Here is a 22,065-nt window from a genome sequence, read left to right as displayed (position 1 = left end):
TACACATTTAAGAAATGTGTATGTGTATGTCCACTCTCTCTACGTAACGCCGTGCTCTCACAATTTATTAATAAATTGTGAGAAATAACTATTTTCTTTCTTCGCTGTTATCACTCTCAGCACTGGCGTACTCTATACTCTGTTGTACTCGCTGGCCATAGTAGCTACCTTTGTCGCTGGCCATGTTAGCCGCCGAGCATACATTTAATAATGTGCATTATAATTATCAAAATAATGGGAAAAGCACGATAAATTTATTATAAAAATATAGCCAAGGTTTAGGTTTTGAAATGTGTAATGAGAAAAGCCAAAATTATTTTGTTTTAATTTGAAAATCTTACTTAGTTGGAAGTGCCATGTCTCACTTTGACGTGTATATTTTGATGGTTATGGAGAACAATGAAGCACCAAACCACAAATAACAACAAAATAGAGAGATTTTTGTTACCAAACTTCAAGAATAGCTACAATAATTGGTTTTTATACATTATTGATGTTTATCAATGTTTAGAATATTTAATACGGGCGTTGTGGCCATATTACCTGCCTGGCCATAATGCCTGCCTTTACCCTATATTCGTAAAAATAAGAATCTGGTGTTATATGCAAGATACTATTTATTTCTCTTTTTACTTGTAATTATATTTTTAAAAAATAATTTCTTTAATTAGTTTAAGGAAATATGAATAAAGGACTTTTTAGGTCTTCCTGAAATACTCTTTATAATGATATTATGGTTACAAAACACAAACGTGACAATGGACTTAATTATACATGTTAAATATTAATTTTTCTATTTTTAAATTATGGATACTATCAAATTCAAATATAACTTTTTTATATAATCTACGTTATTAGCATAAGATATGATAGAAAACTAAGTGTTATGTATAGTCGGGATTAATTTGAAATTCGAATTTGACCACTAAATCGATGGGAGTACAGTCACGAAGTGGTAAGTTGTTCTAGAAAATATTAGTGGAGAATGGATACGTGCCAGAAACCCATATGTCCGACAGTCGAATTAGAGCGGAAATAGGCAAAAATCCAAATTTCCGAAATGTATACCATACACAGCGCACGACAGTACGTATCGTACGATAAATTCTAAACTCGTAGCCGGAGCTCGATTTCCGTAATGGAAGAACAATGAAGAGTGCTTCAGGAAACAATACGATAATACGGGCGACTGTTACGTGAGCGAAGCGGGAATAGAGCAGTAGTAAATGTCATCGGAGCCGCGCATAAAGATGCCATTAACTCGTTATACGTATCGCGGAATAAAATGCACCGCAATACGGACATACATAAACTAAGCTCGGATGACCATAGTATTTCTTCATTTAATCACAGGAAGAGGAACTTGATGTACGAGACTAAACATTAAAGGGTCAAATTGCCTATATAACGTTTCAAGTTGAGAAATACGGAGATATCGGTCCAGAATTCTTATTTTACGCCATACGTATTATGTTGTAAGTCCTACATTAATTCTTTATAAACATAAAAACAAAACAGACGTTAAATATTGTATATCTTAAATATCAAATTATACAAAATTAATTGTACTATATATTTAAATACTGAAAAGAGAGAATAATAACATTTGAACACAATATTTTCAAGCTTAAGAATATTCTTTAGGTATAACTTCACTTAAAGAAATCTTCCTAAGATAAAATGTATAAAGGCAAACATAAATAGATAATTTTATGAAAAATATGTTTACTATAATAAATGTATATCTTATTGTTCAATGTATATATTTTTCTTACAAGCATTAATTATCTGAATTAATGCTCGCAAGAATGAGCAGAGTAATACTCACAAAGTTTTTGGCGTATCTCTCTCATCTGGCATATCGACGCCCAGGATTGCTTCACACCGCGACGAGCCGCTAAACACAGCAGCTTCTCGCATACTTACACGTTAGAATCGACTAATTTTACTTAAATGCACGCCAACTAGAGCATAGAAGGTCTAAAGTATCCTAATAATGGAATTGTAAGCTCTTAGCGCGTGCGTGGAACTTGCAGACTGCCAAACAGCCTGCCAAAGAGAAGGATAAGCGGCAAATTCTAATTTTGAACCACTTGTATTCTAAATAAAGGAAACAGCTTAATAAATCTATATATATTTTGATGACAAAGGACCAATATTATTTTTCTGTAAAATTTGATAGTGTTTTGAATAAAACCGTCAACTCATGTTTGAATGCAAGTGCACTTTTAAACGCATTCTAATTTACACATAGTATAAATTTTATAATAAATTTATAATACATTTATTACATTACTATATTAGAAAATAAACAAACGTATGCTTCACAAACAGCTCGCTACTATTTGCTTATGTTTCCTATTATGCTTTTAATTTAAAAGATACCTTCCAAGGTTTTAAGAGAAACATTCAACGACACTTCGTCACGACCTCGACGATCTCTTCAGGAAAACGAAGAAAAATACATGTCGTGGAATTCACCCTGCCATGGCCAGATGCTATAAATAATTCGTGAGTAGCTATCGTAAACGTCGTGGAGTTTTTCCGAGGTGTAAATCACTCTTACTAGGGCTCGTTGTAAAATCTTACCCTTACCCCACTTTATGTTACCGCCGTTGAGCGTAAACGTCTGTCTCGCGATGTACGAGTATTTGCATGCTGAAAAGGGAAACGTGGCTGCGCACCGTGCACACATAGTGTAGTAACCAAAGCATATCGAATTGCCGGACAGCCAGATTTGAATGGCATTGTACACGAAAATAATAATGTAGAATGGCATATTCGAGAATGGCTATTCTTAACATAGCAAATTTTACATAAATCTCAAGGAAAAATACTTTATATGTATAAAAGGGTATATTCACATGATAATATTTTTCCTAGATGTTTCATATCCTGCAAAAATACAAAGTATTCGATGCAACAAGAAGCTGCATGTTTCCATGAAATTTCTAATTAATCAAGCTTTCGTAAATGTGCTGAACATATTCTTCAGAAAATATGCCGACCTTTTTAATAATTTGGCATAATTTTGCACGTATAAAATGTATTTACACATTTTTATATTCAATTTACTTATGTATATGACTATTTTACATTCTGAAGTTCAGGTGTAGACCTAGATCACAGTATATTAATATTAGTGTGTTAAGAAAAAGCTTATAAAAGGCTTTTACTCAATATAGTTTATCGATTCTTGTTATAATTTGTTAAAATTAAGGAAAGATTGATGTACAACATGAATTTTCGTGTGCATGATTATCCGCGTGACAATACAGGTTCAGTTATAAGTATTAAACACCGTCACGTAAAAGCCCGGCACTTAATATTTCCCCGCAATTATAGCGTATGCGGGTCACCGTGAAACGTTTCGACCGAAAATTCCACATCGAAAGATTTGAAAGAAACATATTTCAAAGTCAGTCCGGCTAGATGGTGAGGATATAAAATAGCAGTCGATCAACGACGTCAACTTTACGGATCGTGCCCACAGCGGCCACAGTTGCATGTCGAAAGCGTCGGCCGTGCCTTTCCGAGCCGCCGAGAAGCCACGAAGTACCGCGAAAAACTTAGTTTTGCGAGGACGATAAATCATCTTGAAATTCGCCGGGGCTGACAGGCATGTAGTTTTACGAGGGCCTGCACGCAAAATGCAAAGCAGTCTCGAACCTGGTGGGCTTGCACCGCAATTAATTAGCGTTTCGTGATAGCCGTGCATGTGCCGAAGCGTTCTCTTTTTTTCTTCTAGCCCCGCTAAAGCTGCTTGCGCGATAAGGTGACGCCATTCGCTGATCCGATTGAACATGTAACACCATTTTAAGGAACATATCGGCACTGCCTGACTGCACGATGTCGAGATTACTAAAGTTGAAGTCCATAATTCTGCCACGTGTCGCTATGCATATCTAACATGGACTTGGAATCAATACTAATAATATCAATTAAATAACGATATTTCATAGCATCAGCATAAACCTATAATTAAATTATATGAGGGAAGAAAAGTTATTGGCAATAATAAAAGAATACAGTAATTTATTAAAATACGCGCGTACATTATTTAATAATCAAAATCGGTATGCTCATTATTCGTTTAAGCAGATTACAAAAGTTTATATAATCTACTATATCTTTATCCGACTAAATTGTAAATCATTTATTTCCACTTGCATATTCTCATTTCCATATCTTTTTTCTCTGGTTAATACTCCGTACATATTTTCGATCACACAACCACACACAGCCCAAGCCTATCATTGAATATGCACTAAATATGTAAATAAACGCAAATTGCAACGAAGTATTGCCGATCATTCTAACATACCAAAAAATCGAAATATTATTTACATACTTTCTAATAATTAATTCACTATAAACTAAAGTTTGTCCCAATGAGTTGGTTATGTAGGCCAATTTTGTGCAGTTAATATTTCATATTTATACATTATTAGAGTTTTACTAAAATTTAGCGATAATGGGAAGATGCTGTAAAATATGAAGTTTGATTAATTTACTGCATTCCGTCTTTTTTCTTCTAACGTCAGGGATAACGCTAAATTAAATATTTCATTTTTTAAATAACCAAATAGAAGTAAAATTGACTTTTGTTTCAATACAATTTAATCCTGCGGCGTGTAATTGTGAGAAAAATATTCTATCGATCAGGATTTCGGTACAAAACCAGTCTTAGGTGGTGGACCGACAGGTTTACTGGACATAGGCACTGTAGGATCTGTGCCCATAACAAGTGATGGTCCTGCATTACTTCCACTTGGTGACGAGGCAGGTAAATTCAAAGAGGGAGACGGAGATACTCTCTCGATTGACATTGTTTGCTGAGGAAGTTGTGCGTCGGTCTGAATTCCTCTAGATCCATATATTTCCTTCAATATCAAAAGCATAGTATCTTCGGATTCCCTAAAATAAATCAAATTAAAAATCAGTATGTGTAGCGTACGTATATAATACAACTTATTTCTTGCGAGGAATATACTGTACCAATAACAAATATGGCTTGTGAGAGCAAAAATATATTCATTAATATATTCGAAAGGCGCTTCTTGAAGAACGTAATCTATTCTTCGACCACCGTTAAGTTTTCCTATTTTTAAGTCGGCACCATATTCATCGTTGCTCTGTTGATCTGATACGCTCGGCGGTTTGTGCAACTGTTCTTCGACAACTTTATCGATTTCGCGTTCCAGAGCCTGGTTGTCTGGCTTCTGAAATAAGGCTAATTGATAGAAAGAGTTCCACGTGTGTCTCACGGAATCAATTAATTTCTGTTTTAAATCCGCCCCGACACGTGCCATTGTTTCCTTTAATTCTGTAAGTAATATAAATATTATTAAGTATATAAGTTCAATTTAACAGTTTATAAATTTTCATTACAAATCAACACATACATAATCTAGAAATCAACCATTTCCACTCACCTAAATGCATTCTCTTCCTGCCTTTATGATGTGGTATCAGCATAGGTCGGAAATTGCAGGCTTCGGGGTTAATTAATGATTCTACTCGGTAAGCTACCGGATCAAACGGATGGAAGATATTAAAGAAAGCCGGACAAGTAGGCAGAGTGAAATTTTCTCCAAGAGTGTCGATGCCTCGGACCGTTACGAACATGCCAATCGGGCTGCCAAGAGCGAAGAAGGCACGCGGGTGAAAATTGAGTTGCGGATAATGTATGTATGGTTGGCCTGTTCCTGCAGCCCCCATTACGTAGCTGACTCTTCTACTGAGACGTCTCCTAAGAACGGCTGCAGGCATTGCCTTAATGGGCACAATACTGTCATCTTCCTGCAATTGTAATAAATATTTTATTGCCTAAATATAAAAGTTTTTAAATTAATTATAAAATCTAATAAAATATATATCTCTTATATATCTCCTTTGTCGTTACTCACTTCATCATTATTCGTGTCGTTTTCATCTTCCTTTGTAGGTTTTTGATGACACAATAAATCGAACATGATTAAGCTACCCAAAGAATGACCGCCTAAGTATATTCCTCCATCAAAGGTGGGATTTCTCTCCTTGAATAGCGTGTGTAATCTGTTCATCTCACTTCCAACTGTTTGCATGATAGTTTGACAGTATATCGGACTAGTATAGAAAAGTATATCCAGCAAAGTATCGTTAGTAAAATGTCGCAATTTCGGGATACTTTCCAACGTGATAGCTTGCAGTTGCTTATCAATTCCCGTATCGGAATGAAGCGTTGTATGCCAGGAGATCGGTAAAACTTCTATTCTATTTACGACTCCCTGCTCGCACGCAGTGCGATAATGCGATTGCACCAATTGAAATGATATACCTCGGAATTCATCAACTGTCGTGAAAAATTTAGCATTATTTCACATAAATACAGATTAATATCACACATTTAGTTTTTCTAAATAACTAAAGTAACTACCCAGGTAGCACGCATGATCTTATTGACGTCTATTTTACGTCATATTTTGTCCAAGACGTCATGTGTCTTTTATATGACATGTATTTGACGTCCTATTGTGGACGCATGACGTTATAAAAAGGGCGTAAGTTAGACGTGCTACCTGGGTAATATATTCCCAATCAATGGTACATTTTTCGCAACTTACCAACTTCTTCTACAGTGCGAAATTTGAGATCGCAAACGCTACCAATACCATGAACAAGAAATAGAAGATGATCTACTTGCTCGGGTTCACCCTCGTCTATGTTGAATTCGTCAACTCCTCTTTTAACAACTTTTGGCTTGCTTGCAGAACCCTGTAAATATGTACTGTCCTCTGAAGCCTGTAGAAATTAGGACCCACCATGTCAAACAGAACCATGCGTGCAATGTTAGAAAATTATCTACATATCTTAAAAACAATGAAAGTAACAAATATTTGAAATTAGCAATAATGCTCTGCACAATAAATGAAAGACGTGCCAATGGAGTATTTATTATGTCTTGCTTTTAATCGCAATATATAAAGCACAACAGATGTATATACATATAAAGCTAAATAATATTAATGTAGTGTTGTTAAACAAAATAACTCAATTATACATTATGAAGCAAAGCATTTTTAATAAGAGATCGCACGATACAGAGCAAACGATTTGTTTTATTTTATAGATATATAGTACAAAATATAGTTAACTTATATTAGAACAAGCTATACAATAATATTGATAATACACAAATATTAATAATATAAAAATGTTTAAAAAATTATGAAGAAGTATCGTGTGTAATACTTGTACAAGTAAACATTGTACTTTAACTCTTTTATTAATTAATTTTTCAAATGAAACTTTTATAATCAAGGTTTAATTAAATATTTTCTGAATGAAATATACACTCCATTATTTAATGTTTAATTTGTTATATATTACCTACAAAATCTACTTACAGCGTTATTTCCCCAAGATCCTGCCGCGTCAGGAGAAGCTGGTTGCAAGTAATGGTTCTGCACCGTAGCGCTATGGAAGATAATATATTCTCCATTACTTAATTCAACCTTGCGGTTCCAATTGTTCGACTGGCATGCCAGTTTGTACTCGTCTTCAAGTTTCGCAGCAATATTCTCATTATAAGGAACGTATCTAGCTTCAGTTGCCCCCTTGAAAAACCAAGAACATCGTCTAACTTCGGTAGACGTTCCAGTCCAGTAAACGGGTGCTCTTTGACGACGCAAGATATCAACGTCGTAACGACCGCCATCAGTAGCCACTGTAGTTTCAGGCGTAATATCACTCGAATTGTGAGCGTCTTCTAGCTTTAAGCTGTCCTGCATGGAGAATGGCAGCCATAGCGTTTTGTTCTCCACATCTTTGCGGTAAAACCAGTGGTGATATACCGGTCTGTATTGCATTCGGAAGTTTGTCGTATATTTGTCGGAAGATCCAGAAGCCTACAAATATTAATAAAATATTAGTAAGATAAAAATGTTCTCGGTGTAATTCTTTATGTAGTGTTGCTATGCTTCGGACAATTAAGAATAAATATATCGTAACTTAATAATCTTGTATTTACACAAGTATAAGTTTAGGCATAAACTGTAAAATTGTGCTAAAAAATAAATATGAGTTAATTAGGTGAAGATAAAAATAATAACTCATTAATAGTGTATTCAATTACAAAACGTTAAAAGGTATTTGGACTTAATTTTTTATAAATGAATCAAAAGCATAAAATGCTCAAGTGCCCTACCCAATTCTGAAAACTCGGTGGCACAGTATCTGGGGTGGCGCGATTAATTGGCGAATTAACTGACATTTGAACAGGACTCAGTGTGGCTGATCCTGTCGGTTCAGGTACTGACGTTGCCAACGAGACAGCAGGCGTGGGATATGCGATGCTATTTTCAGGACTAGCGAAAGGTTGTTGCAGCTCGCTTCCGTAAAACGGCGGATTTTGATACGATTGCTGTTGAGGAGGACGCTGGTCGTACGTATGTGGAAAAGTCGGTTGCTTAGACGGTTCATTCGCAAATTGGACAGGATTATAAAATACCGGCGCTGATTGTTGAATAGGAGCAGCGTATACCGGTTGATTATGCGCGGTGTACACCGGCTGGTTGGGTGCAACGTTTAACACTTGTGATTGATCAGCGTTCCAAAACGGCACGTGAAGATCCGTGGAATTGGTCGCTTTAGAGCTAAATGCGGAATTTTCTTGAGCTTGCAACGGATTATTTGTGATATTAATTACTGGCTGTCCAAACGGTGAATTTGTATTGCTTTCAGGAGACGGAAAACTCGAGACCCGGCTCGGTTTCGCCGATTCAAAGAACACATTTGTTGACTGTTCCGTTGGTTTTGATAAGTTGTAGAAATCGGAAGCGGAAGAAGAAACTTTCTGAGGAAGTTGAACGGGCGATACGTAATTTAAGCTCGACTTTTGTTCTGCAGACTTGTTTGTATAAAAGGTGGAGCTTGGCGCGGGTATTGATTGCACTTGATAATGCTGTTGAGGCGGATGTACGTTTGACTTAGCCGCCTGGAGATCCGTTACACTGTTATCAGTAGTGTGTATTTCCGGGCAGATCACTGATTGCGCCGCTGGCTCTTGCCCAAGAAACACGTCACTCCATGTGTCACTTCCAGCTTGAGCGGCTTTCCCTTGTACATCATTTAACTTTGCCTCGTGTGATTTATCGATTATCTCATTTGTAGCTTTTAGCGCTTCGCTCTGCGGTTCGATAGATTTCGCTGCTAATTCGGTAGCGACGCGAGATGTTGTAATTTCGTCAACTTCCGACGGAGTGGCTGCGCAAGAATATTCTTGTTCCGCAAGTAAATGTTCTAACTTCTCCGTTACCTTCGCTGCTGATATTGGCGTAAATGTGGCCCCGGTTTCCCCGGATATCAATGTCGGTTTATACGCAGATTCTGTCGTCTCGAGGGTATTGCCTTTCGAAAATTCCGGTGGTGAATTTAGATTGGGGTTCTTAAGCGCAGCTATTTCTTTGTCGAAATTAGATGTCGATGGTAAATCCCGGTAAGAGGCGAAGCTGGGAAATGATACGTTTGCCGGAGTGTTCTGTGGCGTTGCTGGCTCCAATACCCTTGCAGGTATCTGTCTAGACAACGATGGAAGAAATTGCCCAGACGCGAAAGTATTTTCGAAAAATGTATGCTGGTTTGCAGACGGTATGGGCGAGTTGTACGACGTTGTTCCTGCTGTAACTGGACTGGATCGAAATGAGTTATGGAGAGAGCTATTTCGCGATAGCTGCTCAGACGTTGGAAGCTGTTCGGGCAAAGCACTGATCTGCTGTGTATTAGAACTGTTGCCTTGCGCCAATCCCTCCGATTCACACGGATTCAAAATGGTTGGTGCAGAACCATGCTGAGACTGTAATAAATACGACGGAAACGTTGGATCCGGATATGTGCTTGCGTTGTTAGACGTTAAATCAGGCGGTGGTGCATACTTTAAGCGTCGTTGATTACCAAGTCGATAAGAAACGGGCGCTTGAACAGAAAGTAATAATTGTCTCTGATTAGATAATATACTTGAAACACATGTTATTACGTATGTATAACATTGTTGCATACACAGCAAAGAATACATCAAATAAAACTTAAACATAAAATATTATAATATACGAATAACATATTTAAAAAATAAAAATTGACCTTAGAGTTTAAGATTTTTATTTAATCATAATTAGTGCTTACCATAACCAGGTTGAGATATACTGGGTGGAGCTGCGGGTTGAAGAGGGTTGGGTACAGTGTCAATGGGGCTCGCAGTATAAGTAAATCCTGACAAGTTTGTACTTGGAGAATCCAGAAACTTAACTGGTCTCGACACTGTGTTCGGATTAGATTCGTGCGTCGTTCCACTAGTGTTCTCGGGTGTCTGACTTATTTGCGGTCCCAAGGAATCGGATTTAGTTGATGACAACAAGTTCGATAGAGAAGAGGAAATCGATGATAACGGAGTTATCCTGTCATACGCTGTTTTTGCTGGCCGATTCTCCGTGTTCTTGCTTTCTTTTGGCTGGAAAGATGCATTCGTTGGAGAATCCTTGTTCGTTCTTGAGGAGGATTGGATATTGACCGGCTCTTGCCCTATGAATTTGTCGAGCTCAGGATCTGAAAAAAAGATAACTGTTTACTCACTTGATCTAAAACTGCCGGACAATATTTTATAACATTTTACAAATATCTGTGGCATTCTTTTTCGCCTAAAAGCGTTATAGCAGAAACTATTTATGTGATTTAAAAAAGAAATTTGTTCAGAACACTTGAAATAAGTAAAGAAAAGTAAATTTATGCTTCTTTTGTTGTGTTTTGGAATATAAAAATCGAGGAAGATATTGAAGAAGCTAATTATCACAGAAATGTCTGAGTAATATAACTTTAATATTATTTTTTATAGAGTAAATGTTCCTCTTTTTAGAAATTTAGACAAAGTTTTCAAAAGTTAGCGTGGCATTTAGTAATTCTTAGTACATCTATTTAATAACTTTTAAGTAATCAGATATAACAATGTGTTCACAAAATATTTCCCTCGAATTCTCCAGATTATTCACGAACTGTCAATATTGAACAGGATGCAATGAACGTAAGACCAATGACGAAGATAATTCGAACCAATGAGGATTATTCTTACTCTTTTACGTAGCGGATCACGAGTATGCTGATGGACTTTGAATTACGAACGTTTTTGTGATGACACATGTTTATTTGTGGACCACCCATAATCACACGTGTAAGCATAGATCATGATTAATAAAAATATTTGTTGCATAAAATAAGAAATTTACTTTCAACAGTTCGCTAACACATTGTATATTTATAATAAAATAATTCCCTGTGCCCTCGTCAGTTTAGTTATTATAAGAATTAATTAGTTTAATTATTAGCTATTATAAGAACGCAGTTTAAGTAACAATAAAAATGTTTTTACATTTCTACTTATTGATTTGAAAGAAAAATGATGGACGATATTATTTCACATCACATGTGATTTTAATTAGAACAAACGCTCGATTCGATGCAGAATTAGAATGCAATAGTCATGGTATTTATAATGTGGTACACAAGTATCAAAGTTTGCTCACAACGAGGCACCTATGATTGTGCAACGACATGCGTTACCGCCCAGATTTACTTTTGTCCATGTTATCGTCAATGTAACTGAAGACACGTTACCCTTCTGTAAACTTACGCGAACGAAACTTTATAAGTATGCCGCACATTTTTGTGTTAAGTCTTTCGTTCGAGGTTTTCCTTGCGGTCACATAATGGAATTACGTGTGTTCTGGCTTTTCGTGACGTACTATCTAAGTTGCATTCTATGCAGAAATGCAATCGGTGGATCAACAATCGCTAAAGTTTCCCTATCGATTAATAACGCTTTCCAACCAGATGCGAGAATGTCTGAGGTAGGCAATGCACGAATCGAGGAATCAATCCAGACGGAAATGAGACCAGATGGAATTACTTTGAAGGATGATACGCCTAAGTCTGAAACTCTACGAGAATCTCCGTTTGTGAAGGATCTATCAACGAGGACAAATACGAGAATCTTAAGCAATTTCAAAAAAGCAAAATGTTCTAGGTTTGCTATATTAATTTACACAGTAATAAAGTTTCGCGTAAAAATAACAGTAAACATGTCGATGAATTTTTTATACTATTTATCATGTTCCAATTGCTTATAAATATATTTTCAACACGTAAACGCATGCAAAAGAAAATTATATTAAAATCTATTGAAGAAACAGTATTTCTAAAACATTGATATTTTTTAAATATTTTGTTAAAAGGTACTGTATACAACAATTGGGAGTTAACAAAGGTTTTGAGGATATTAATCTTATTTTGTCATTTGCTGATCAGAACGGAGAGAGAGAAGGTAATAATTTTAATATAGTGTGAATAATAAAGTGAGACCTAACATAAATGACTGTTTTGTAACTTATCATAGTTATTGCCATTGTTTGTCACGTTGATATAAAGACTGACGTAAACAGACTCTAGAAATTTCTAGCTGAAATTGCCAATTATTTATTTCTAACTGCAGATCCTGATAGTTGATGACGCATAATTAAACATTATCTGAAATTTTCAAGATAAGACTACAAATAACATGACGTACTTTGATAACAGTAACAGTAGTCTTGTTATAAATCATATGAATAGTTGCATATGCTACGTATTGCTTCAAGAAGTTTGTTTAAGTCAATAATTACAATCCTAGATATATCAAAGTTAGATAAATATTTAATACGTATGGATTATAAAAATGATAATCTAAGCTTTACATAACTAAATTTGTTTATGTTTTGTTTCAGATTATTTTTCATTAGAAAATAATCCAAACATGAGAATATTAAGACATATTTCTATGGATAATAAAAATTCAACAATGTTAGACTACTGCCAAGTAAGTAATTATGTAGAAATTATCAATTTCGCTAATTGTAAGTATTATTACATATTTATCGATCTATCTTAATTTATAGATCTATCTTAATTTGAACTGTGGCGTCATAAATATGGGACGAAATTTGGTTACCCAAAACGACGAATTTTATTGGAATCAGAAATTTAATCAACAAAATATTGAGATTAAAAATTATTTCTCAAATACTCCAGAATTATCGGTAAGTTAGAAATTAATATTTGCACAATGAAAAAGAATAAAAAGTCGAAAGAATGAATTATATGTGTTAATATAATTGTAATTATATGTTTTAGAAGACATTAATGCGCAGGACTAATTTGCGCGGATACACTGAAACTAATTTTGAAACTGATGCTAATGTAACTGGAGTTGCAATTAATATTTTTGGAAATCTTACGCGAGCAGCTCTAGTAATACCTACAGGTAAATAATTATTCTTTTTTACTTTTAAATAAAAGAAAAATTCCTTTTTATTTAAACAATATTTCGGTCCAAATCATTTTATATAAAAAAGATTTAACGATGAATTTTATATATTATACGCACTAAACAATTTCTCACATTTGGTCATTTTGACATTTACGATGGCAGTAAAATCACGGTAATAAATAAGCAATGTAACTATCTATATCAATTCAAACTATCTATATCTATATCAAATATGATGTTTAAATAGCATACTTTTGAACACATGCATGATATCGATTGTTGTAAATGTATTATCTATTATAGCATACAATTAATTAAATAATATATAACATGAAAATGCTTATTATTCTTTTCGTTAGTGCGGAGATGGATTTGATAGAATCCTATATTACAACCCTTCTTACTTAAAGACCAACTATTACGTAAGGAAACTATTGAAAATGGGAAATTAATTGCAGTATCGAATTAATTCGTTCATTTATATGCGTATTTTCGTATTTATGGATAAGTTCAATTGAAATATATAGGTTTACTGTCGTTACACCCGGTTTCGTTTAACCTCCATTTCAAGGACAGTATCGACCGGGTGGTTGCCTCCGTCGTGTTCGTTGCGTCGCACTAATATAAGTAATTATGTCACACGAGAAATAGTTCTTCCATTCTTTCATCGATTCACAAAGTTTTTATAATTTTAACCAATACACGATATACTTCACACAGCGTACTTTACACACAACAGCCTGATAATCAATAAATAAGAATAATGCAAGAGAACAGAATACTTCATTGACGAATTCCGATTCCTTCATTGTCAATCAATTTGTCTTACCATCCTAACCAACGAGATGTTTGATTCAACAATAATTTTCACTTCCATTACACTTTAACAGGCAGAATGGTAGAGAGACCAGGAGTAGTGATGTCATTGGCAAGTACATACAACACGAAAGGGGTGGCTGTCGGCGCGCGCAACCTACCGGGTAGGTGGTACGTGAAGCTAACGGGAGTGGAAAATTCAAAGTACGACTTCGATGTGATTGCTTACTATGCAGCAAATAAGGAAGATAGTATAAGAGACGATATTACTGACACTGACTTCACGAATGGTAAGCCAAATTACAATACGTGGTGATAGTACCTACACGGCGATTTAACGGCATACAAAACAGAAATGCTAATTTTTTACATATAAATGCATTTATAAAAATATTTTATCTAAACGATAAATTGATCAATACAAAACGGACAATAAGAGCCGACACAGTTGTTAGGGGATCATACAGTACTTATATTTGAATCGCAAATAAAGAAAAGTTATGCACGATCACCTCACAACTGTGTCAGTTCTGATTGTATTTCCCTATAGAGTCTATATTTTTATTTTTGTATTTTATTTAAAGTACTATATATATAAATTTTCAATATATATAAATTAATTGCTGCACAGATTTTCTAAGATTTAGAAATGCATTTGTATGTGCATCATATCAATACTAATTCATTAATTATGAAACTGTCGATATGAGATAAGTAACTGTCTTATACGTCGAGGTCATTATCACTTATTTTATAACCTACTTAATCTAGTAAAACAGCCAAACAAATTTCAAAATTGAATAATGACAATTTGTAATAATTGAGCTGTGATTTTATAAACGCAATAATATTGCAACAAAAGCTCGTAAAATGTAACATTTTGTAGCATAATATCATTTCAGTATAAGAAATATGTCATATTATTATTGTTGCGGAATAAATCTCGTAGTGTAAAATAGCAATTGTGCTTCAAAAGAAAAGACCAAAGAATTATCAACATTACTGCATAATTAAATGTAGAATCGTACAGAAGTACAAATCAAAAGGAACGATATACATCTCGCAACTTTACCACAGTCGTGAATTATACTCGACAGGATCCATATATTATCACATATATTCTGTTTCACATATGCAGTACTCTTATTTCTTCGTAGTAAGAGCAAAGGGGATCACTCACTTTAATCTTTTCACGGACAAACTGCGATACAAAACGCTCAAGTTTCACTCGAACACTCTCGCACAACTTCCAACTTCCTCTTAACGCGGTAGTCGTCTGACCACTGCCAACCCGTTAGCTTCTAGCTCGCGGGTACGCGAGATTGTGCAATTCATTCGTTGCTCTTTGGCCACATCTTTCTTTCTCTCTCTCTCTCTCTCCCACTGTCTCTCTTTTATTTTTACTCGAGTTGTACTCTGACGTACGTCAACTCACACAGGAAGTAAGGTGGTCTAAGAAAACTGCCCGTTTTGTTTTTCAATACAATCGTTAGAATGCAACTAGCTAGAAGAAACGATTATTTCCACTCCTAAAAAGACATATAATCAAATGTTTCTTAGAATAGAAATTTAAATAACTCTCTCGCGGCCATTGAATTTCTCGAAACTACGCCAATACTATTATTATCCGTAATTCTATTTTTAATTGATCCATCAAGTATACCTACTTTTCTTACCACGCATTTTAGTAAAATTAATTGTTGTTTCGAAATGTCCCGTTAATATTTCCAGTACCTATTTCTTTCGTACAGATTCTTCTAATTCTATTGTTATAATTTTATGTTTTTGCAGTTTTTACAATTACAGTTTCCTTTACTTTCTATATTTGTAATAAATGTATAATTACATTCCAATGTAATAAAGATCTATTATTTTTAGCTTTGTTAACAAAGAAAATTAACAAGTGTTTCACAATCAGCTATTTTACTTACATATCTAAATGAAGTTGAATAACCTTATGGAAAAATGATACTGTGACATACAAAAATTTTAAGACGCAATTCCATATTATTTGTATAAGAATATATTTAAAACATATATACGAGTATTATAAGAGAGTAATTAAAAGAATGTTATACGAGTAACAATAAAACTTATATTATTGTAAATTTTTATTTATTCCCCTAGAGATCATTATAAAAGAAAATTTGTATAAAATATATTTTTTATAGATGAAAAACGTATCACGCAAAACAAGCCAACAACCATAATTAATAAAGCTAAGCTTAATGAATTAGAACAAGTAAGTTAAATAGAATTTAAATACTACACTTTACTTATGTAATATACAATTATAATTATTAGAATACACGCTTATGTAGTTATTAAAATTGTGTATTTTATAGAATACTCGCAAGAACACTGACAATAGCACACTTTTAATGAATCCTACAATAAATAGAAAGCGAAAGTTCGTATTTGAAAGATCAGCAGAAATTATGGATTCAAGAAAAGGCAGTGACGAGACAATGACAGATGGTTTTTCCGGTATATCAGTCTCCTCGCGTGATTCTACTGCAACAATTGATAAAAAAATTATCAATTTTGCCCTATATAACAATTCCTTCATGAGTTATGGTGAATTTAAAATTTTACCAAATGCATCCAATATCAAAAGGGATCAAAGATTGAGCATCAGGCCTAAGGTATGTTTTAATGTGCTGATATTTAACGGAAAAGTGCATGTCTAGTTAGGTATTTTATTTTATTTTATTTTGCCAAGTAAACGAATTTGTAGTAACTTTTTCATTTTTGATAAATCATAGGAATTAACAGGAAGAAGCTTTTTACTATTATGATATGAAATAAATACGATTTTATATTCTACAGGACCAGAAAATTCAAGCACGATCATCAGAAGTATCTTCATTAATTGAAGATGTCGATACGAAGATAAAATCATCCATAAGTGAGACTGTACGAATGCAAATGGCGGATAGTGATCAAAGTCAAAAATTTTCAACGCAAATTTACAACGCAAATGAGGAACCTTTTGAAAGAAGGAAGATACTGTTAGATTTGAATGCTAACAGTAAACTGATTGCCGCGCCAGGATCAACACACAGAATCATTTTTGATGCGACAAATAATTGCGTACTTCCAGTCAGATACGTGATTCAAGCGAGAAGTTCGCCATTCAGAATTTACAACATTCAACCAACATAGTAAGTGTGAGAATTAACTTGGTATAACTAAATAAAATAAGTTATTTTTTTAGAAACTTTAACTACACAAATTATACAAACTAATGCAAGCCAGTAAATACATGTAGAATATTATATTTGTAGTGAAAAATTATTCACGTTATTAATTGTAAATAGAGATTTATAAGTAATTAAATAGTGTTACTAATTTTTAAGAATAAAAATTTAAGTCTTCTTCGTTAATGTATATTAAGTATTGAAATTACTGAATGAAAATGCACATCTATTTATACAACTCCAACGTCACGCTGACAAGTGACCTGAATATTTCACCAACAGCAAACAAATAATATTTGTGGATCATAGATAGAAACATAAGTGTTGTTTGTTACTTTGACTCAAATGTTGTAGATCACATGATGAAAATTGTATTAAAGATTACACAATTATTATATTTTTATATGATAAACAGTTAACATTAATTTTACATTAATTGAGAAATAAAATTGAATTAAAACTAATATCGTTACTTACTGCAAATACGTCTCCTACAATTCATACTTCAAAATTTATCATAATCAAAGAATATAATTATGTTAAAGCGTTTAACAGGGTCTATAAAGTAAAACATTGTATCTACGAATATATCTATATTTGTCTTGCTTTTCCAAAAATTTTATGTGTGTCTTCATAAAAATTTATATTCTACAGCATGTGGCTGTATCCAGGACAAACAGACCAGGTAGCTGTAGATATTCTTATACCATCGGGTAGCCAAGATACTGTCAATACGCTTACAGTGCAGATTGTCGGTACCGAAATATCAGAGAAAACAGTAAACGTTTATGCTCAAAACGTGTATTCCAAGGTAAATATAAGAAAATGTGATTAATTATTTAAAAACGTTTTTCCCTACATTCTTTGACACAAATTTAAAAATGAAAATTAGAAAAATGTCGTAAGACAGTGCAAATTAACACAAACAATTAATTCTACTCAATATAAATTTTCGATTTTACACTGGTATATTTCACATTTATTATCGCTATATAGTTTCTATCTCTGACTTCTATTTTTTGTTCAGAACGTTGACAATGTAAAGCCAACAATTGAGTATTCGTTCAATAGCAACTGTGCTGGCAAGCAGAACAAAGATTATTGCGAAAAAACACTTTGGAGCGCTGACATCACTGTTCAAGATTATGATTCAGGTAGTCAATGAATTATGTAGAAATGATGACAAACGAATCAGTAGTAGGTATAGCAGTGAAAACTTTTGTATACACAACTGACAAATCTCCTTACAGGTTTGAAACATGTAGCAGCAATTCCGAATAGGATATATCCACGTACTAAATACGTAAGTGGCACGAAGGATCGTGTCACATTCTATTATTGGTCAACATGCTGCACCCCAACAGCTACAATTACAGCGATAGACATATTGGAGAATCAATATACTCGTACGATCGATGTAAATGCGTGGGACAACCTATCGCAAGGAGAAATAGCAGCTATCGTACTTGGCGCACTGTTTCTACTGTTTCTCCTAATACTTCTCGTTGTCGCAATAGTTTTCTGTGTTCGTAAACGGAACAGTCACGATCTACCCTACTCACAAAGATATGGGACTGCTCGGCAGCCTGCTCGAGCCGAAAGAACAAGCTTCTAACAATACTTGTAAGAATCAATTCTCTGTAACATCCCCTAGCATAATCAACCATATTATAAAAACTGTGAATGAAACTGCCGATATATTAATCACAATGTGTACATAAATAAAGTATTTAATTAACTCCTGTGTTAAATCAAGTTGATGAGCATAGCGAAGCGTTTAACTTATCTGTATGCATCCGCATATAAAATTAAAGACACAAAATACGGAAAAACCTTGCCACTTCCTCAATTTCGAGTCGAATCACTCAATCAGTTATTGACACAATATATTTTCCTACACTAGACACTTGTTTGATGAATTGTTCGATGAGTATGTACTTTGCAGCTCTTGCACACGAGTTCACCTACGCAATTCTGTTTGAAGAAACCTTCCTAGTTTAAAGCGTCCGTCTTTTGTAGTCTATTTCTAGACTGATTTGTGCGTAGTCGTAGAAAAAGCATGCGCAAAGAAATCATCTTACATGATGTCCGTTGCATCATTACAACTTCCGTGAATATGTTTTATGTAACTCTAAAAACTATCTGGGTTAGCCTAGTCTAGGAGACACGAACGCCCCACACTGGAGCCAGGGACTTTCATCGCGCAGTCTTTTCCTCTGTAATGCCGATAGAGGATGATCGATAATAACAGATGTTAGTCCACGAGTGCATTCTAGCCAAATGCAAAAGCGCGATGCTGGAGAAATCAAGCGCAGCGAGGTGGAGCGATCGGAGCAAGAGGGTTGTTTCCTCATGTGAAACTCTTATTTCGATCATTATCCAATTGCCTATGTCGTTACGTCGTACAACGTGTAAAATTTGCGGACTCCTGAACCCCGCCCACGATTTTTCGTAGATTGAACTCACCATCTCGGAGCACGGCGGGTGTCGCGGGTGTGACTGGTACCAGCAACGTGTTCTCCGCGTAATTGTCGAAGGGAAAGCCCGGACCAGCGCCGGACAACAACGGATTCTTCACCTTACGCGATGAGCCGTTCATTATGTCGAGTCTAACTCCGTTCGTGGCACTGACATTAGAGGGTGTTTACCCTTTACGAGCAAAACCGATGACGTGGGGGCTGTATATTCTAATCCCTCTACAAAATATAAGGCTGCTTCTTAGCGATTTCTTGCCGTCCACGTAGGCACGTGTGTCGATCGCAGCAATTTGACAATGGGAACGTTGCGCCTGTTCCGTGAACTCGTGGAACGTCACTTTCTCTCGAGACTTCATCGACGTAGGAAGTTTTGTGCGTCACCAATTTTACATTGGTATTCTAGCTTGGATATGTGTCGAAGATGGCGCTGATATCCGCCTTATCAATTTGTATATAACTGGTGCAAAATATATACATATATGTGTATATATATTCAAGTCAATATTATACACGCAAAATAAAGCCTTATTGATTGTTTGTAAATAGAACAGAAAATAACATACAGCTGGACCGTATGATATTTAATCGAATTACAATGCTAGACAATATAAATAATTAGATAACAGTTAAAAAATATTCAATGTACTAAACAGATTTTACACTAATAATTATAATAGTTAATGCTTTTATTTGTATGCTTGAAGTAGATTTATCGCAGTACTATTATTTCTTACCCAACAAGATTTTAAAATCCACTTTATAGTGATTTCAATAAACACAGAGTAAATTGTTATATAAATAATCTAGGGTGTTTTATTGTTTCCAGCCCTTAAAGTTGTCCAGAACTCAATATTAATATTACGAAAATACGTATGATTATTAAGATAATAATATAATATAAAAATCTCAAATCTCAAATGTAATAGTTAAAAAATTTACACAACCGTGTTATTTAATAAAAACACAATATTTACTGCAAGACTTGCATAATTAAATTGCCAACTTTGATGGACTCTTACGAAGCATTATTTTATATGAATATAAATGAACTTTTAAGAAATAATATCCGTCAGCAAGATTTTTCACCAGTTATACAGTTAAAATTATTCAAAGCCATCTGTCATCATCATATTAAAACAACTGAACAATAAAAGATATATGAACTCTTAGCAACCAGTGATAATCACACTCTCTGTTTCGTCGACAGTTAGTCTTGATGGGAACTCCAGCCGTGTCTATGGCCAGTATTCATAACCAGATCTTATATTTCAAGATTGTCTCAAGATCATCTTTAGATACTTCGTAGCTAATGACGTGCTCCGCACAGCATCTTTAGATAAATTCATATAAAATTTGACTGTAAATACCGGCCTATGTTAGATTGTAGAAATATGTATAATTACTTAATTCTTAATTCTTTATTTAAAATCATATTGATTTTAATCTTTTCACTAAAAGCATTCTCAAACATCTATTAAATTTTAACGAGTCTATAATTTGTATACAAATATTTAAATAAATTATAATGTCTTGTAAAAAGTATTGTATAATATATTTTAAAATAATCCCTTCTAAAAGATAACGAAACTTACATCTAATAATAAATATATTGATAAATAACTATTGTGATTATATTGATTTAAAAGTAATCTCGTATAACTATAAAACATTTTACACATTTATAATTATGTTAGAAAAATCATTTGTTTTGAAATATATTTAACTCCTAATTTTCATTGCCTTAATTACTTCAGTTCTTTAATAAGTACATTAGTTAAGTCTGTGATATTTTTTTGCGATATAATTAGATTTGCACATAATCTTTGACAGCATAAGAACAATTAAGACAAATCACCTAAAATATAATTCTAAGCATACGTGAAGAATTTTAATTAGTTATCTTCTTCCGTGTCTAACATATTCAAGGTAATGTTTTAAAAAGATACGGTTTCATTGATGATTACGTTTTGGTTGTATAGGTCCTCATTAATCGAGAATTATTTTAATCAACGTGCTTTGACTTCCGTAGGCTCATATTGCGAAAGATTAAACACCGGAATCCGATTTTCGATTTAATCCTTTTTGGCAAGAGCTTACACAAAGATGAAGGCATTAAAACTTCAAAGCGCGGCGTAATTAGTAGCATGTGATACAAGTGCTATAGATTTGCATGTCCCTTACATGTCAAACGAAATTTTAATCCTTTGTGCACCCATGTCTTCCCTACCGATCCGAGTTCATC

General features: G+C 34.2%; 3 protein-coding genes across 6 annotated transcripts in view; 1 reads left to right on the top strand and 2 right to left on the bottom strand.

Annotated features, from left to right (window-relative positions):
• LOC105568077 (nucleolysin TIAR-like) overlaps positions 1-1,956 on the bottom strand; it is a 307,843-nt gene extending 305,887 nt beyond the window's left edge. The window contains exon 1 of the mRNA XM_012023462.1: positions 1,829-1,956. Within this exon, the coding sequence (XP_011878852.1) occupies positions 1,829-1,920 (92 nt within the window). The 5' untranslated portion in view covers positions 1,921-1,956. The remainder of the gene's footprint in view (positions 1-1,828) is intronic.
• A 2,062-nt stretch (positions 1,957-4,018) lies between these two features.
• Positions 4,019-20,181, bottom strand: LOC105567993 (SEC23-interacting protein-like). 3 transcript variants are annotated; one of them, XM_012023317.1, is made up of 9 exons: positions 19,813-20,181; positions 10,162-10,581; positions 8,189-9,954; positions 7,389-7,889; positions 6,606-6,756; positions 5,910-6,334; positions 5,436-5,802; positions 4,999-5,326; positions 4,019-4,917 (listed from the first exon to the last, which is right to left on the bottom strand). In XM_012023317.1, the coding sequence occupies exons 1-9, from the start codon at positions 19,943-19,945 to the stop codon at positions 4,662-4,664; spliced, it is 4,347 nt and encodes a 1,448-aa protein (XP_011878707.1). In that variant the 5' UTR covers positions 19,946-20,181; the 3' UTR covers positions 4,019-4,661. The 3 variants fall into 3 exon arrangements, with proteins under 3 accessions (XP_011878707.1, XP_011878706.1, XP_011878708.1); XM_012023316.1 differs by having other exon boundaries at positions 6,606-6,783; positions 19,813-20,180; XM_012023318.1 differs by lacking the exon at positions 19,813-20,181 and adding an exon at positions 19,428-19,523 and having other exon boundaries at positions 6,606-6,783.
• Positions 11,661-19,084, top strand: LOC105567991. 2 transcript variants are annotated; one of them, XM_012023314.1, is made up of 12 exons: positions 11,661-12,052; positions 12,261-12,349; positions 12,789-12,880; positions 12,960-13,100; positions 13,195-13,324; positions 14,221-14,436; positions 16,318-16,388; positions 16,492-16,791; positions 16,976-17,310; positions 18,001-18,157; positions 18,374-18,500; positions 18,597-19,084. In XM_012023314.1, exons 1-12 carry the CDS (start codon positions 11,736-11,738, stop codon positions 18,959-18,961), a joined length of 2,340 nt encoding a protein of 779 aa, XP_011878704.1. In that variant the 5' UTR covers positions 11,661-11,735; the 3' UTR covers positions 18,962-19,084. The 2 variants fall into 2 exon arrangements, with proteins under 2 accessions (XP_011878704.1, XP_011878705.1); XM_012023315.1 differs by lacking the exons at positions 11,661-12,052; positions 12,261-12,349 and adding an exon at positions 12,558-12,704.
• Positions 20,182-22,065: the final 1,884 nt, after the last annotated feature.

This window comes from Vollenhovia emeryi, unplaced genomic scaffold, assembly GCF_000949405.1.
Source record: "Vollenhovia emeryi isolate VEMERY1.0 unplaced genomic scaffold, V.emery_V1.0 DF939132.1, whole genome shotgun sequence".
Classification (NCBI taxonomy): domain Eukaryota; kingdom Metazoa; phylum Arthropoda; class Insecta; order Hymenoptera; family Formicidae; genus Vollenhovia; species Vollenhovia emeryi.
This window is presented reverse-complemented; position numbering and strand designations above follow the sequence as displayed.

Coding starts and splice junctions, on each gene's coding strand:
- LOC105567991 (XM_012023314.1), top strand. CDS start 11,736: ATGGAATTACGTGTGTTCTGGCTTTTCGTGACGTACTATCTAAGTTGC. Junction 13,101..13,194: donor CAAATACTCCAGAATTATCG/GTAAGTTAGAAA, acceptor TATATGTTTTAG/AAGACATTAATGCGCAGGAC. Junction 16,792..16,975: donor GATTGAGCATCAGGCCTAAG/GTATGTTTTAAT, acceptor TATATTCTACAG/GACCAGAAAATTCAAGCACG.
- LOC105567993 (XM_012023316.1), bottom strand. CDS start 19,945: ATGAACGGCTCATCGCGTAAGGTGAAGAATCCGTTGTTGTCCGGCGCT. Junction 10,582..19,812: donor ACCCGCCGTGCTCCGAGATG/GTGAGTTCAATC, acceptor TCTTTTTTTCAG/ATCCTGAGCTCGACAAATTC. Junction 6,335..6,605: donor TCGCACTGTAGAAGAAGTTG/GTAAGTTGCGAA, acceptor TTTTCACGACAG/TTGATGAATTCCGAGGTATA.